Below are 16152 nucleotides of genomic sequence, written 5' to 3' on the forward strand. Positions count from 1 at the left end.
AATTCAAAGGTACAATTTATGGTGAAAGGAAAAATGCAATAATACGTTAAGCGTGTCAGGTCTCAGTGGTGTCTGTAAGAATTTGTATGTGGACATGAACAGCATATGAGGGTATATGGATGATACTTTTGTCTTTCTTAGAACTCCTTTGGTGCTGGCTCTATTCAGTGTTTTATAAACATGTAAAACTACACTTGGATTATGGAAAACATAATTCTGAATAGCTTTGTAAAAGGAACAGTAGACCCATTTTTCTGTTGTTTCAGGTTTGACCGTTAGCTTCATCTAGCCATCCTTAGCATTTCTGACAACAAACAGAAACCCCACATGGAGCAGTTTGGTTTTGCTTAGCCAAGCAACTTTTACTGTACCTGGCAGAGCGTGAACTCATGCAGCAAGGTTCTTGATGTTAACGCTCTGTAACTGACTTCGGAGAACAAGCCATGACAACTCTTCAGCCAGAGTATTTTGAGTTTCTCTAGAGTATGTCAGCACAGTAGGCAGCTGTTACCATTTAGCTTTGGCCAGTGACGATGCCAATAGTTAACAGGACATTTTAGGCAAAATGAAAAAAACAGAGGGTGCAGTGCTAAGAAAAAAGCTGTATCAGTCTCATATGTTGTTTGGATACTGTCTCTGTTCTGGGGTTAAAAATATCCGGAAGTATCAATATAGAGTGCAAAGCTGTCAGAATATATTATGAGAAAGACAGGATATTTCTGTTGTCAGTGAGAGCCGCTGGCTTTTGTTATTACAATTGAATAGCATTTCTGCATGATACACAATGTTACTAGTAATTGCTCATCATTCGGGACTGTAGTAAAGGAGTTGCTCCAAGGAACACAGAGTCATCGTCCATCACAGTGTACTTGATAATAAAGACGTGTTGACCTAAAGGAAAACGCTTTCCTTATATGCTGACGTTTTACTTCTGAAAACTGCTTTTAGAAAAAGATGTCAGCTTATTTACTGATGTTTTAATAGATATTTGGTGTGTCAGTCCAGTTTTATGGCTCCTTTTGGCAACTAGCACAGCTCAGTTGCTTCTGTATATGATCTGTGACCTTGATGCAGGCAGCAGAGTGAATTACTGCTCTCTGATATTTTTGCCTGGTTTAATACAACATATTCTGCGTTTGGATAATAATCTCCGTAATGGTAAATGCTTTTAATTAATTTCCTTATTTTAAAATGTCATTAACGTAACATTTTCCCTGAAAGACTAACATGATGCTTGTCCTAGAAAGCCTTATGCTCTTTCAGCATTTATCCATATGGATGCCGTATTCTAGCTGTGTCTGTCTGGTGTGTGGAAGCTTGGACATTTTTTACCCAGCAGTATTTGCTGGGAGCTTCCCTTAATGAGTAGAACAGCCCAGACCAGCAGCTCTTCTCGCCACCCCCATCCTTTCCATCAGCAGCTCAGCTAGCAAATTCTTTTTTTTTATTGTAAGCAGAGAGCTCGTGAGACTGCTTTAGAAAAACGGACAGAGAATTCCGGGAGGAAGGTTTCGAATTTATATATTCTTCCTAAAAAGCATTTTTTTCTAGAGCATGTTCTCATAGTGGTCGGGCCAGAGTTAGCACTTCAATAGCTCCCGCATCTTTTTATTCTAGAAGATGTTACTCTTCGTTAGACGGCACGATTCTTTTCTTCGTACATCCTCCGGCCAGTCAGCGACTCCTGTAGAGCAGAACAGGAGGGAAGGCGTTCTTCTCATCATATTCAGTCTAATACTTCTTTCACTGTAGGAGGAAAGAGGAACTGCTAGAGACCCAGCATAGATACGTATAAGCAAATTCGGTTGTCACTGTACGTCTGTAGCAGCCATACAGGCTGGCCCTTTCTGCTTGGTCTCATATTAGTAATTCATGGCAGCTGGCTCTGCTTTTTTGGTGTCAGTATCACCATCGTCTTCTGGCACACTCTTTGCTGCTGTATACAGAGAAGACCCTGTATATTGACATTAACGACTGTGTGGTGGTGTCGTCGAAAAAGGTACTGCTTAGCTACCCTCTGTCGACTCAGGCTGCCTTCACAGCTTCTGTGGATACGTACCTGCACTACATGTGGGATATTCTTCAAAGGATTTTTCCAGTCTGTCTGGAGGCTGACAAAAGCAGAATCTCACACGCGTGTGCATGCACAGACATATGTATGTATGTGTATTTATATGTATGTACCTATAAGCATACGTACATATATATCTCTCCACCTGTATTGTGCTGGAAATGTGCTGCAACATTCAAATTAAAAGCATTACTTTTATGTGTATTAGGTACATACGATAGGAGAAGCGTCACTGTCTGATAGCTTTTTTTGGCAGAATTCTGAAATCCCGGTTATTGATGGACTGCTTTCAGGTGTTGCCGTTTATACAGTTCAAGAAATCTGCATCTTGCCTCAAGATAAATAGTTATGACATCACTTTAATGTGAAGGTTATGCTGCCTAACACAGTATTCTTACTCTCTGTTTTACAATATAGTTGCAAAGCACAGAAGCCTTCTTTTATAACAGCCTGTGTTAACAGTCTGTAGTAACAGTCCGTCAGTATTGAACTGGTCCAGTAGCTTTTAAATTCTGGGAGTCGGGGATATGCATGCAATATTTTATGTGTTTGTTTGTTTTACGCTCAGCTGAGCTAGATGCTGAACATGCACAGAAGGTTTTGGATATGGAGCACACCCAGCAGATGAAGCTAAAGGAACGTCAGAAGTTCTTTGAAGAAGCCTTCCAGCAGGACATGGAGCAATACCTTTCTACAGGATACTTGCAGATAGCAGAGAGGCGAGGCAAGTTTTAAAATACCTTCCTGTAATCCACAAACTCACAACTTGGGGAACATTGTTGAGGGGTCAGAGTCAGCAACGGTTTTAATGCTTACAGCTGACGCATTGCAGCGCCTAAATTCTTCCTCGGTGGAACTGAAGCTTCAGATAAGCTCTTTAAACAAACTTAGGGTTCCAGGGAAACTCGACAACTTGGAAAATCAATCAGTCAGACTCTCTGCTTGTTGTATGAGGAAATGCAGAGCACTGAAGTATGTCTGGAACAGCACTTTCCTCTGCAGCTGAAGAGTGCATCCATATCTATAAAGATATGGATGGAGGTGGCTGCTTCTGTATGCTGAAGTTGCAAAGCCTGGGATTGTCACCTGCCAGAAGGTGCCTCAGAAAAAATTTAAAAGTGCAGACGAAAGCTCAGTGTTGTATTTCAAAACAGTTCCCAGGTGGTAGCTATTTCCATTGTCTATGTAACATACAGAGTGTGATTAGGACATGGGAGATCAGATTAAGCTCTCTCCTTATGATGAGATGACTCAAGTCTGGCATCTCCCGACTAGTTAAAGCACAAGAATGCCATAGGCTACAGACGCTTCTGTGTGGGAGGTATCCATCTGTTGGGCCGAAACTTTGAGATTGTAGGACCAGAAAGCAAGCACGCAGGAGATTACGTCACTCGTGTGGCAGGAAAAAATTTAGAGATTCTGTCCCTGCTCCAAGGCCAGTTCTGCTGTCATTTGTAATGTCGGAGCAGGGAATACAATCCAAGATTTCCATTTCTCTGCATGAGTGCTATAAACATTCATCTGCAAGATACCCTAGATTGGTTGCTCGGACAGCCTTCTGAGAAGTGGGGTATGTAAGTTTTAAATTCCTTTGGTCTAGGAAGGAATTGAGTTTGGGTCTCCTGCTTTTTATTTTTTTATATATATATATATACACACACACACACCACTTAGGCTAAAAGTGGACATTGTCACTGGCTAGTTAGTGCTGGATACTTGGCTCTCAGAAAGTTAGAACACCTAACTTTCTGAACTTCAGCTTTACAGTATAATGCAGAACCCACATATATCAAAGAAACTGTTTTTATGAAAGATTTGATCCTGCACGTATAGTATATTTGGGAAAAAACCCAGCAAACAAATGATAGGATTTTGTCTCGGTTCACATATGAAGGCGTTTAATAGTGTAACTATTAAGTTCAGATAAACCATTAAACTGTTCATTATAAAGTTTGATGTTAAACCTGCAGCAACTGGACTTAAATCTGACTACCCCTGGACTTACTTGTTCTGTTTGTGTGCTTTATTGTTCAAGGAAGAAGATGCTCATCCAAGTACTAAATTCCCTTGTGAATTGTCAGTATAATATTGACGATAATAAGTAGTTTGCTTGAGTAATTAATAATGTGAAATCCCCATGCTGGGAGAAGATATTGGGTATCAGCCTAGGTTTTACACACTACTGTCATTTACTAGACTGATTGATTGAATGAGGAAGAAGAATGGCTGCTCTCTGTTAACATTAATCCTCATTTCTGAATTTTTGTGTCCCTTTGTGTACTGACATTTAGTGATTGTGTGTTTAAATGTGTGTGTTTTTCTCTAAAAAGACTTCCAGTTGAGAGAATTGGAAAGGAGTGTTACAAAATGGAAAGTTTCGATCTTCGCCCCTGAGCCCCATCCTAGCGTATTTCTGACAATGCTCTTGCTGTAAATGTTGTTGCTAAAAATGTTTTGTTTTACAAAAAGAGTAATGGACATTAGTTTCACAACGAAGATTGCACGGAGTACTCTTGGATTTGCCTGAGATTGCTGCTGAGCAGCTCCTGTGGGTGTGCTCCTTCCATATCTAGTTTAATTATTACTAATGCATACAATTATAGCAGCTCTTGAAGCCTTTATAGGTAAGACCGTCATGTGGCTGACTGTCAGTTTGCTCATTGCACTGTTTTTACTGCAGAACCGATTGGAAGTATGTCTTCCATGGAGGTGAACGTGGACATGCTGGAACAGATGGACCTAATGGACATGTCTGACCAAGAAGCGCTTGATGTCTTTTTAAACTCAGGAGGCGAAGACAATAATATGCTTTCTCCCATGCTGGGTATGATACTAGTAATGACAGCGTGCTTAGAGACAAAGCGGTACATCACCGGAATTGCTCTAATTTGTAATGGATTATGTTATCTCCTAAGACATTGCACTGTACCGAGATTGAGGTTTTTTTCATTAGTGGTTTTCAAAGCATTAACATTTAGTTGCAGTACAAGAGAGCTTGCTGCAAAACGACTCGATACTTCTGGACCGTCTCTTTTTTTTTATCCGGTTACTACAGCTTCACGTTGTATTTGTCACGGTGTGGATAGGTGATGTGTGACATGCTGCTTTCAAGGCGCATTTTCCCCTATATGGAGTTAATCGAGGACATTTTAACAAACATCAACAGGAAGTTTGTGGTAGTTAGGTTTTTATTTTTACCACTGCTTTCTTAGAATTTGTCCAGAATTTTGGCATTTTTGAAGTAAATTTGGACCAGTTGTATAGTGCAAGATCCTCAGTGAGAGATATTCAGAGACATGGTTCAACATAGCAGTTCATACACGTAAAACATGACAGTGTTCTGGAAGCTTCTAAATAGTGATTCTGCTACTGCAGCTCTTTCACGTAGCCTTCTTACTGCTAGTAATGGTAGCTAAATTGGATTAAATTAATCTTAATCCAAAATTTTGTTTACGTGTTCTGATGAACAAAACCAGACTTACGTTTTGGCAAGTTGCAGCATGATGAGGGACCTGCTTAAAGCAGGAGGTTAGTAATACTGGATACTTTATCCATGAGGGAAGTGTGCGTTCTTAATTAAAAACTTACTTCAGTACTAAAACGCCTTTTCGCAGAAGAGCCAAAATAAGTTTTCTTGGGGAAGATGATGAAGCTCCTTTAAATGTACTTAGATTTCTTTTGAAAATAGGGGTTGAAATATTTTTATAAAACTACTTACAGTGAAGAAACAATATGTACTTCAAATTCTATCCTGCATTTTGGGATATGTAAAGAGGAATGTTGTTAATATCCTGGGGTAATCTTCTTCTTCCCTATGTAAATGTGATTATTACCTGCTGTGAACATGAAAAGCTTACAGTAAGTAGTCGAGGCACGCTTGGCTACTAAAGGTTTTCCTGTTTTATTGCAAAAACTAAATTCAGATGGCTGGTTTTGGATAGGCATCCAATTCATGCATTATTAAAGTTGATCAGCGTTTGAGAACGCGAGCCGTTACAGAATCTAGGACTGTTTTCCCCTTGCTGGGTCTTTGGCAGACGCTGGGCCAAGAAGCTTCATGTCTTCACAGCAAACGGTGTAACTGGATTATCTAGGGAAGTGTAGAAACTACTAGGTGTGGTTGGTTTTTCCTAAATAGATGTAAAACTTACTAGCTTTTGGAAAAAAAACCCCTATATATTTTGTGCTGTAATGTAAGTATTACAGTGTGTATGTATGGATAGAGTATATATATATTTATTATATATATGCGCACTACAGCACTGGTACATTATATTACAGTGTATGTTCTAGCACTGTAACGTTAATGCAGAGGTTGGACAGGCTTGCAACAAGACTTAATCCTCTGCAGTTACTACTGCGGCGTTAAGAGTCTTGCGAATCTTACTGTTGTGGTTCCAGAGGATTCATTTCCCTCTGAATTAGAAGGGATTTTTGTGCTTGCTGTAAGGACCTTGCACCCTAGTATCAGGCCAAATATACGATAGTCTTCATTCTCAGAAAAATGAGATGGTTTAAAGGTAACTCTTCATTTTGCTGTCAGTGGAGAACTGGGTTGGTCAGGGCAAGATTTGTTTCACAATTTTCCTGGACACCACAGAATACAGGTAAGTTATTTTAGTAACTGGTAAAAATTAAAATCAGCTCAAGACATTAAAATGTTTTCAAATTTGCCTTGCTATAAACATTGCCAGCTTATGAGCATTGGTTTTGCAACTTTTCATGACAGTAAGTTGAACTGAAAAATGTACTCACCTCTGCCGCTCCAGAAAACTTCTCCTCTGTGTGTGTGTTGTGTAAATTAATCTAACGCATGCTGGTGTGCACAACATAAAGACAGGTGTCTTTTTATCAAAAACATCTTCCTAGTACCGCTTGTGTTCAGTATAAATTCATGTGCTACCCACGGAAGCAACTCAGTAGACCTGCTAGACGTCCTGGACTGACACAGTCGGCTGGACTGTGCTTTCAGTCCAGGCAGGTTGGTTGGCCGTCAGAGTTGCGAATGTTGTACCAGATGTTTATCAACTTGTCCTTAAACTGGAGTCCTGCTGAGGGCACACTTCCCCCTGGAGTTCCTGGGCCCCAGAGAGGCGAAGACAATGTCACATAGAGGGCTGCTTGCTGTCCAAGTTCAGGTCCAGAATTTAAGATTGCAGCTACTTAGGGCAAGAAATGTGCCTGAGCTAGTGTGTCGAGTACAACAAGCTTCTGCTGCCTCCAGATGCTGGTACGACTGTTTTCTTGATAAATTTTACTCAGATACTTGGTAAGACGATGGGGACCAGTCATAGGGCAGTGTAGCGAGAACGACTCCGCAAACAGCCTCGGCAGAGGTAAGGCGTAGTGATCAGCTCATTTCCGTCCGACCCTCTTGAAACCTTTTTATATAAAATCCCACAGGATTTTTAAGAGTATTTTCTCACTAAGGTTACGCAGTGCTGAAGCTGGGTGCCCTGACTATGGAGAAACCCTTGTTAAAAAAAAGGGAAAAAAAAAGGGCTTTATTTGGCAGATGACATAGAAAGAGTGCTTAGATGTCTCCCTGTTTTTCCTTCTTATTTACTGCCAGGCAGTGTCCAGAGGAGAGGATCTAAGAACTCCCAAACTGCAAGCAAACACCATTACACTGAACTTGCTTAGAAGTCGTCTTTTTGCATAGGATGTGGAGGAAGCGTAGTCTTAAAATCCCATTCCTGTGCACTTGAGCTATGACAGAGCTTTACCAGAGGAATGCTTTCACGCTGTGGGCAAGAATCTGTTTTGCTTCTGCATCTCCTTTTTTAGTCAAAACTGGAGGTTCCTATTATTGCCCGTCTCCCAGATAGTAGTATTTTTTTTTTAATTTCACCCAGTTTTATTTGTGTCGTTCTGTTGGACAGGGTTTGTCTGGAGGATCTCCCTGTGGTCGATGATTCTCAGCACATGCTGACGTCTGAATGGACTTTATCATCAGAGTCAGTTAGGAGGGCTGAGTGGTCTCAGCTAGCAGGCAAACCGGACATCAGCTATGTCTCTTAACAGAGTCAGGCCTTAATACTCCTGCAATCTTACCTGATTTGATCTCAAGCGTTAGCAATACTAGAACGACCGAGAGACGTAACGCACCATCAGAAAGAGATTAAAGCCAGCCTGGGGCTTGTATTTGAGATCAACTTCAGAAAAGCCAAAAGGCAGCTTTGTGTGTTGGGAGGGGTTTTTAATGGTGTGTTTGCAAAAGGAGCAAAACAGCCTGAATGCAACTCATGAACCAACGCTGAGCTCAGTTAATACACTGACTTCTCAATTCGCTTGCTGAGCCACAGCTTGATTGTTGTTGTTCTTTCTCCAACTGTAAGGGCCCGACTCCAACACCTACGTGAATGAGATAAGTCTTCAGGTTCCGAGCCAGTCCGAATTACGACAGAAACTGTCTTCACTGTCATCAACCTGTACCGATTCTGCCAGCCAAGATGCAAGTGAAGGAGAGTCTCCAGTTATTCAGTCTGACGAAGAGGAAGTTCAAGTGGACACTGCTCTTGCTGCCGTAACTGAAAGAAAGGGTGCTTCAGATGTTAGTGATGAAAGTGACTCTCAAACTATTTGAATCTTAAAACCATATCCTTTAAGAATGACTTCTGAATGAATGAACACGTGAATGAAGAGCTTGCCTGTGTAACCATTTGCTAACCGAGCGTAACAGCCAGACCTTTTTACTTAGTAATACCGCCTTTTTACAAAATTGCCAGTCATGTGGAGGTTGGTTTTTAAAAAAAAAAAAAGAAAAAAATGCCTAAAGCACACACACTTTAACAGCCGACTCGGGGCCCAGGGGAGCAGTAAAACTGTTGTATATACTATGTATAAGAGAATTAAAGGGGGAAGATACAAGTTACTTTGACCGCTAACCTTTAAATGGCTGATTGGAAATGCTTAGACTTGATGTGTAATACTGAACCCAAATTGTTCCTTGCATGTTTTCAGCTGCTGCAACTGAAGATTTAGGATCCAAACCAAAATGAAAAGTTATTTTCTACTCTCTACTACCGACTGTCTGCCTACTGCCTTTGTCTACTAATGCAGCAGTGTCTACTCTCACACTTCTTATTCAGGACCAACAATCATAGGTGTTAAGGAAAAAGAAAGAAACTGAAAAGGAGGAGAGACGCGTATTGAAATGTTAGACTCCTCGTGGAGCAGGTATCTTAGCATTGTATAAACTCACTCCTCTTGCGAGATTATAAAATAAAGTATTTCTATCCCAACCATGTCTTTTACTTGATTACCCAAATATTTTATCCATGCCAGCGAACAGAGGAGGCTAATTCAGAAAAAAAATGGTTATTTATAAGGGGCACCAGTGTAATTTAACCTTTCCATAGTAGCATGTTTGACTACACTGATGCAAGCCAGCAGTGTAAGGGAAATAAACCCGAATGAATTATAGATTAAGTGGGTACATTTTATAAACCTTAGGACCTATAGTCGTCATCATCTTACCGCCATTTTTTTCTGCAGTCATTTTTCTCTCCTAACTTGAGGTCTGAACATGTCTAACACCTGTTTCTTGTCAAGTCTCACGCTCTGTTTGCAGGGATCTGCTCTCCTTTGGGAAGGCTCCTGGCTTCTGCTCCTCATGCACGGAGGGAAGGAAGGTAATCAGAAACAGCGTAAGTAAAAGGATGAGCTGCCACGTAGATCCCTTCCAAAGACCTGCCCTGACAAAGCTAATGGTTGGGAATGAGGCATCTCCTGCTGCTCGCCAGCTGGGAGGTGGCCAGTTTCCTTAAGGATTCACTCTATCTCCTGTTACCTGACAAAGTGTTTCCTGACCCCGCTCTGGGCAACGAAAGCTAGAAGCTCGCTACCTACAATTAGATATCTACTATTTAACAAGGCATCTGTTGAAAGAAATTTGTCTTGAAGGAGCTTACTTTACTCACTCACTTTCCAGAAGACAGACAAAATGTCCAAAAAAAGTTTTGTTTTTTTTATTAAACCTCGTAGTACAAACCTGGAAAGTAAACAAAAAACTGGCAATAAACAACATGAAGTCTTTCCTTACAAGGAAAGAGAGCAGAGCAGCGCTAATAAATTAAATGTCAAACTGTAAGCCATAGTCAGAAGTTTACTGTCAAGAGGGAAAAGTACACAGCAAGGCCATAAAAACCAGACAACCACATTTGAAAACACTTGACTCTGTTTATGTTATTGTTAAATATTCCAAAACAGTTCAGTCTTCTGCAACAACAACCAACAAATCGTATTATAGGACTTTCCTGACAGTCACCACTGGCAAGCTCAGTGCAATATGGGTAGCTACGGTATTGTTGAATTCAATTACGAAACAAAACAGTTTGTGAAAACATTTTCCCTTTTTTATTCCACACATACTGTACACACAACCAGAAAAGGGCAACAGCTACTCCATTATTATTTTTTGTTGTTGTTCAGTGATGTAAGCAGCACTTATAAATGTTACAAGAAAAACCCTGTAAGCATCCAATCCAACCGATGAAGAAAGTGAAACGTAAGGCTTTTCTTCATCTTGTCTCTTCGCCATCCCTCCCCCCACCCCAAGAAAAGGCTCAAGTATTTAAAAAAATTTACAGGCATATGTACAAAAGGTGTGATTTTTTTTTTTTGTTACAACATGAAGAGAAAAAATAGACAAGATGAAAGCAAATGCATCTTCACATTCAAAAGAAATATGCAGACCTGCTAGTGGCTCTAAACGTGATCATATAATGAAAGAAATTCAAAACAAAAATTAATGCTTGACTGTGTAAAGGTGTGAAAAACAGCAGTGGAATGGAAATGGAATGTTAGAAAGATTGCACGTCTATGACAAAAGAAGCACTTATGGCTTCAATCACTTTTTTTTTTTTTTTTTTTTTTTTTTTTTTTTAAAGGATGCTATTGAAGGGTTTTTGATAAAGTAGCCAACAGCACCAAAAAATAACAGAATGGATTTCCTAATGAAATCAGGCACAGTTTTCCCTCACGTGACTCCTCAAGGCAGGCAGTCTTTTTTCCTCCTTTTTTTTTTTTTTTTTTTTTAAGTTTTTATTTCTCCCCCTCAAAACAGATGCATAGTGATGTGCTGGTAAAAGAGAACATACTCCAAATCTCCTCCTTTTGCCTACAGTTAGGAAACAAAGTCCATCTTCAGCTGCCATAACCTCCCAAAGAAAGTGTGTATTCTCCAATTTAAAAAATTACAAAACTCATCTTGCCGTGACAGAATAAAAGACAGCCAAAGTAAAGCAATTTCTTTCAAGTTTTTGTCTCCTATCCCTTTTCTCTCTAGAAAAATCTGCTCACATGACTGGAGAACAAATTAGAAAACACATCAAACTTTAACCTATTCAAAAAATGGGTTAAAAGCCTTTTTTCAGTTACCAAAAAGGCTTTTTATTTTTTTCAGCCATAGGGACAATACAAATTAATATTTTATCAGCCCCTTGCCGGTTTTAAAACAGTGAACATACGGCAGTTTAAAAAAATCAGACTGCTGTATCTATCTATTCTAAGTACAAAAAAAAATTCAACAGTTTAATGCTAAAACAAAATTAGTTCTCTAAAACCAGAAGAAAATCTTCTTTAGAGCTAGTGCAAAGACAGCTTGTATTCTACAGCAAGTACTCCAAACTATGGTATAATAATTACAAAAAATATATATAAATTGACAAAATGAGAGTGTTGGCATCTTCAGGATTAACTTGAAGCACTTTTGGATGAACTGGAGGATGAAAGCCTAGATGATGGCACGTCAACTGTAGCTCTCTTACGAGGTCCTCTTTTTGGTGTAGGCTTGCTGATACAGTTCTCAATGCTGCCATTTTTACCAGATACTTTTCCACAGATTTGATTGACTAGACTGATTATTTGTTCCTGTTCAGGAAGTGGGAAAAACAAAACACAAATTAGCATCTGCTCTTTCTCCAGTCACTTCTGGTGGACGGAGATGTAGGGCTGCCTTTTTGACTGAAAGCACTTAACTGGGGGAGGCGGGGGGGGGGGGGGGATACATTCACAAACTACGCAGAAGCTTGGCTCAGATACTACTTATTCACAACCAGGAGTTCTGGAAAAGGTACTGTGTAGTCATCCAAATACTGCCCTTGCTGAAGCTCCCCCCCTCCAAACTTAGAGACGGTAATCAGCAGAACTAGAAATGTCTGAGCACTGGCCACTAAGCAAGAATAAAGAAGCCGGGCTGCAAGGTTACTTCACTGGGGTCCAAAATGTTCTTCAGGTACCATTTAAAACCTGCTGCTGAGCAGAGTTATAAATGCCATAAATGTAAATCCACAGTAACAGTGCTTATAACGTACTATTTACTAAATATTTCTTTAAAATTTAAGAAGATTCCACTTCTTCCTTGTGACATTGCTGTCATTGGTTACGGGATGCTACTTCCATTTAATGCTTTTTAGGATCTCTGGGTGTCCAGGTGCTCTGAGCCCATGCACAGAGAAAGCCGGCTTGCTGCCACGCAGAAAAAGGGCTACAGGTCCGTGGCACCACGAGGAGCAAGAGACAGGAGCCCTTGAACTGCAAATCAAAGTGTCTTGGCTACAACGCCACTCCTAATTCCATCACACTCAGGGATTCGATGAAGTTGGGGCGGGGGAGGGAGATTTTTCTGAACTGGCTGTCCCATCCTACTAAGAATGCTGAGAAGTTATTTTTGTGCAAAGTTGAAACAGCCTCTTAATTAAGTCTACCTAACAGTTAAATAGATTTAACAAATGGCATTTGACAGGCAGGTTCTCTCTCTCCCCATTCACAGCCCTCAAAATAAATTCTGTAATAAGAACCAGGCATGCAGTTAGTATCTTTCAGAAATGTAGAAACTTTGTGACAGTTTTTTACATTTGAAAAAAATCATCATCATCGTTATCCAGTACTGAAGGAGAGGTTTTTCTTGCCTTTCCCAACGCAGCCTAAAATATCTACTTTGTACTTACAAAACCTAGCAAAAATCGTTATCGTATGTGATTCTGCTGGAAAAAAAAAGTGGCTTTGAAAATCAGAACAGAATTAACAGATCTGTGAAAACACAGGCTGTAAGGGACTGAATCATCTCAAGAATAAGAGAAATACATTAAAATTTCTGAATAACTTCCTGAAACTCTTTGGTGTTTATCGCATTACAAAGGCAGTTTCACTGTTGTCCGGGCTTCTTAGGTTGTACTTGTTTCTATCTACAGTACCTGATACCAGAACAGGGTCTACAATTAAAAATGAACAAAGCCGCAAGGGCATGATCTGCCCCAGATTACTTTGACCTTTTGCGTTTTTTCCCCATACCGCTATGCGCATACATCAGAAACTGCTGACAAGCCCGTTGCAAACAGCTTCTTGTACCAGCACTGATCTCCAAGAGCTGATTTTGCAATTTCTCCTACTGCTTCGCTATCCACAGCTCAGGCTAACAGTGAAATGCTCCCCCACTCTCTCTCTATTCCCCCCCCATCCCCTCACACACACTGGCTGTCCACAAACGGAGCTAACTAGACAGGTAGAGAGGCATTACTTGACTGTACTGCGTGTAGCATTAGCCCAGAACCCGGGCACAGTCCTAAATCACCAACTTGAGTTCTGTGATTATTCATCGTCACATTGAGCCATTCAGCCATTACTGGACCTCTCATCTGCAAGTACTCTACAAGTTTGCCTTAATGAAGGTTCAGGCTGGACTGGAGTAAGTCAGCGTGAACTTTCAGTTACCAAGAGAGAGAAGTTATCCTAAAGCACAGAAGTTATCATAAATTAACCGGTCAAAGCATAGGCTCGCTTTCAACAGCGTCCCAAAGCAGTAAATGGCTTCTCTGTTCTGTAACACATAGTCGTGCAGTTTATGCTTCAGGTTACATCTTTGTAATCATGTTTCTCTCTATTTCTTTTACTTAGCTCATAATAAAGCGCCTTCTTCCCACACCAAAAAAAACCCCAGAAACCAAACAGCAAAGCACAGTCTCCTGAGGTCTCGGTATGACAAAGGCAGAGCTAAGTCTAGTCCCAAGTTTTCAGTATCAAAGCTCACCAGCATCACAAAGCTGTATCATACAGACCTCATCATAACGGTACATCATTTTCAGTCCCCGACAAGACTTCTGTTTTTCCACATGCCGCAGGGCACACTCCAAGCAGAAGACAACATTTTCATTCTCCTGTACAACCTATAAAAATGCAGAGGCGGGGGGGCGGGAGGGGGAGAAGTGCAGTAAGCTCCAAATTGTAGCCATGTTACACACACAGTATTTCCCATTGCAACGTGTGAATTATTAAACCTGTATTTTACTACAAGTTAGTGGAAGGAGGCATAAACAAGAAGCATTACACATTGTGAAATGATTCAGAATGTGTAAGAAGAAGAAAGTACATATCCCTTTTTGAGTGCTCATGTTGGCAAATACATACAATTTAAAAAAACCCCACCAATAGCAATGAAGGCCAAATCCAAATAATGATATATGCATAAAACTTTATTGGTATCTAGTACGTAACCTAAAGATTTCCTGAGAGCAACTGTTTCCCATTGTGGGAATGGGAATCCCCAAATTGCCGTCTTGAATAAGGATAAAATCAGAAGCTTAGCCACATGATTCCTCAGCTACTGTCTCATTCAGCAGAGGTCATGTTTGCTCAGCGGGCTACCTGCCAAGCCTACGCATTCAGCTTGGAATTTGACAACCAAGTTGATTTTTTGTCCCTTATTACTGTTAAGAGCGACAAGGAAAAATCCTTCCCTCGATTACACTCACTCCAGAGCAAACGGACCAGAATTAAGAGGTTTTGGCTGGTTAGTTTTTGAAACAAACTCATTTTGAAGTTACTTCAAACTAGTGCTGCTTAAACATGTCTTAGCTGCTCAGCAGTCTTAAGACATGTATAAACTGAGTATATTCTATCCTAGGGAGGGAAACAGCTACATCTTGTTATTTAACAGTTCCATTGTATTGCCATCGAAAGCCTAACATTTATAACCAAAAAAGCCCAAAAGATGACAGAAAAAAGGACTGAATGTGGACTCACACATACTGTATTATGTATATTTAAATACCTGATCTTGGAATTAGGTGGTACATAGGGTTGTGGGAGGGGCTTTTGGTATACTTAATGAAATTGCTGTATTTCTAGGTGTTCTGCATAGAGCTAAAAACCTGAAGGTGTCACCACAGTGATTAGCACACCTTCAAAAGCCAGTAGGCAGCTACTTCTGAAAAGAGAAAGAGAAAGTTTATGGGCATGACTGCACTTTTTGAACAGGCAGGTTGGCAAACAGCATCTTAGCTTGATAGATAGGATACATCTACCCTGCAGTTTGGCTTGCAGGGAAATTGTCGCAGCACAGGCGGTAGCTGCACGCCTGGGACTTGGGGCGTGTATTTTGAGTCGCTAGCTCATCCCGAGAACTGTTCTGCCATGACTAACTACTACGGGCAACCTGCAGGGATCTTTGTTACCCCTCCCAGTGCAATGCAGACATGCTCATGGGTGTCCAAGAGCGGCTGAGTGACTAGTTTATCCCTTCCTTTTTGGGGGAGGGAAGCTAGCTGACACTAACCGTTGTCTTCTGTCATCACCACTGCCCAAGGCGATAAACGTTCTGACACAAACCAAATCAACATCTCTGTGTCTTGCGTGGAGTGCATGTGATGACTCTAGTCATGTGCTGTCTCTCAAATGCTTATAGTCCATTACAGTACGTTAGAACAGGGGGGACGGTACCCCCGCGGTGGCAAAGGATTTTACTCACCATGGAAAGATAGCACAGGTGCTGACAAATCTGACATCTCCTCTCTGACGTTTCTAACTGCAACCACTTTCGAGGCTTTTTCTTTCCATCCATCCCCGTGCTGCTGCTGTCGTGGCTGCCATAGCGCGCTGAAGAATGGAGACCTGCCTCATAAAGCTGCCGCCGCTGCCTCAGCTCCGTGTCCCTGTGAACGTTTTAATGCAATTAGACATTGGCATCGCCTCATACCACCACAAAGCCATGTACAATCACCCTTTTACCACAATCATCACTGAAACCTTAGCTCCACACAGCAAAGCCCTGAGTGTTGTTGGAGGTTGGTGCCATTCCCTAC

The 16152-nt window shown here is 40.9% G+C and overlaps 2 protein-coding genes across 6 annotated transcripts in view; one reads left to right on the plus strand and one right to left on the minus strand.

Annotated features, from left to right (window-relative positions):
* Nucleotides 1-9318, plus strand: part of DTNBP1 (dystrobrevin binding protein 1) — a 68276-nt gene extending 58958 nt beyond the window's left edge. The window contains exons 5-8 of one of the 2 annotated variants that reach the window (XM_009326491.1): nucleotides 2640-2795; nucleotides 4752-4895; nucleotides 8410-8624; nucleotides 9035-9315. In XM_009326491.1, coding sequence (XP_009324766.1) covers nucleotides 2640-2795; nucleotides 4752-4895; nucleotides 8410-8624; nucleotides 9035-9055 — 536 coding nt within the window. In that variant the 3' untranslated portion in view covers nucleotides 9056-9315. Of the gene's footprint in view, nucleotides 1-2639; nucleotides 2796-4751; nucleotides 4896-8409 lie in introns of both variants that reach the window. The other variant, XM_009326492.1, reaches the window with a different exon arrangement.
* Nucleotides 9319-10950: 1632 nt separating this feature from the next.
* The window catches only part of JARID2 (jumonji, AT rich interactive domain 2), a 236018-nt gene continuing 230816 nt past the window's right edge, over nucleotides 10951-16152 (minus strand). For all 4 annotated transcript variants that reach the window (XM_009326493.1, XM_009326494.1, XM_009326496.1 and 1 more), the window contains 3 exons: nucleotides 15819-16002; nucleotides 14131-14238; nucleotides 10951-11944 (listed from right to left, as the gene is read on the minus strand). In XM_009326493.1, the coding sequence (XP_009324768.1) occupies nucleotides 11768-11944; nucleotides 14131-14238; nucleotides 15819-16002 (469 nt within the window). In that variant the 3' untranslated portion in view covers nucleotides 10951-11767. The remainder of the gene's footprint in view (nucleotides 11945-14130; nucleotides 14239-15818; nucleotides 16003-16152) is intronic.

This window comes from Pygoscelis adeliae, unplaced genomic scaffold, assembly GCF_000699105.1.
Source record: "Pygoscelis adeliae isolate BGI_AS28 unplaced genomic scaffold, ASM69910v1 Scaffold186, whole genome shotgun sequence".
Classification (NCBI taxonomy): domain Eukaryota; kingdom Metazoa; phylum Chordata; class Aves; order Sphenisciformes; family Spheniscidae; genus Pygoscelis; species Pygoscelis adeliae.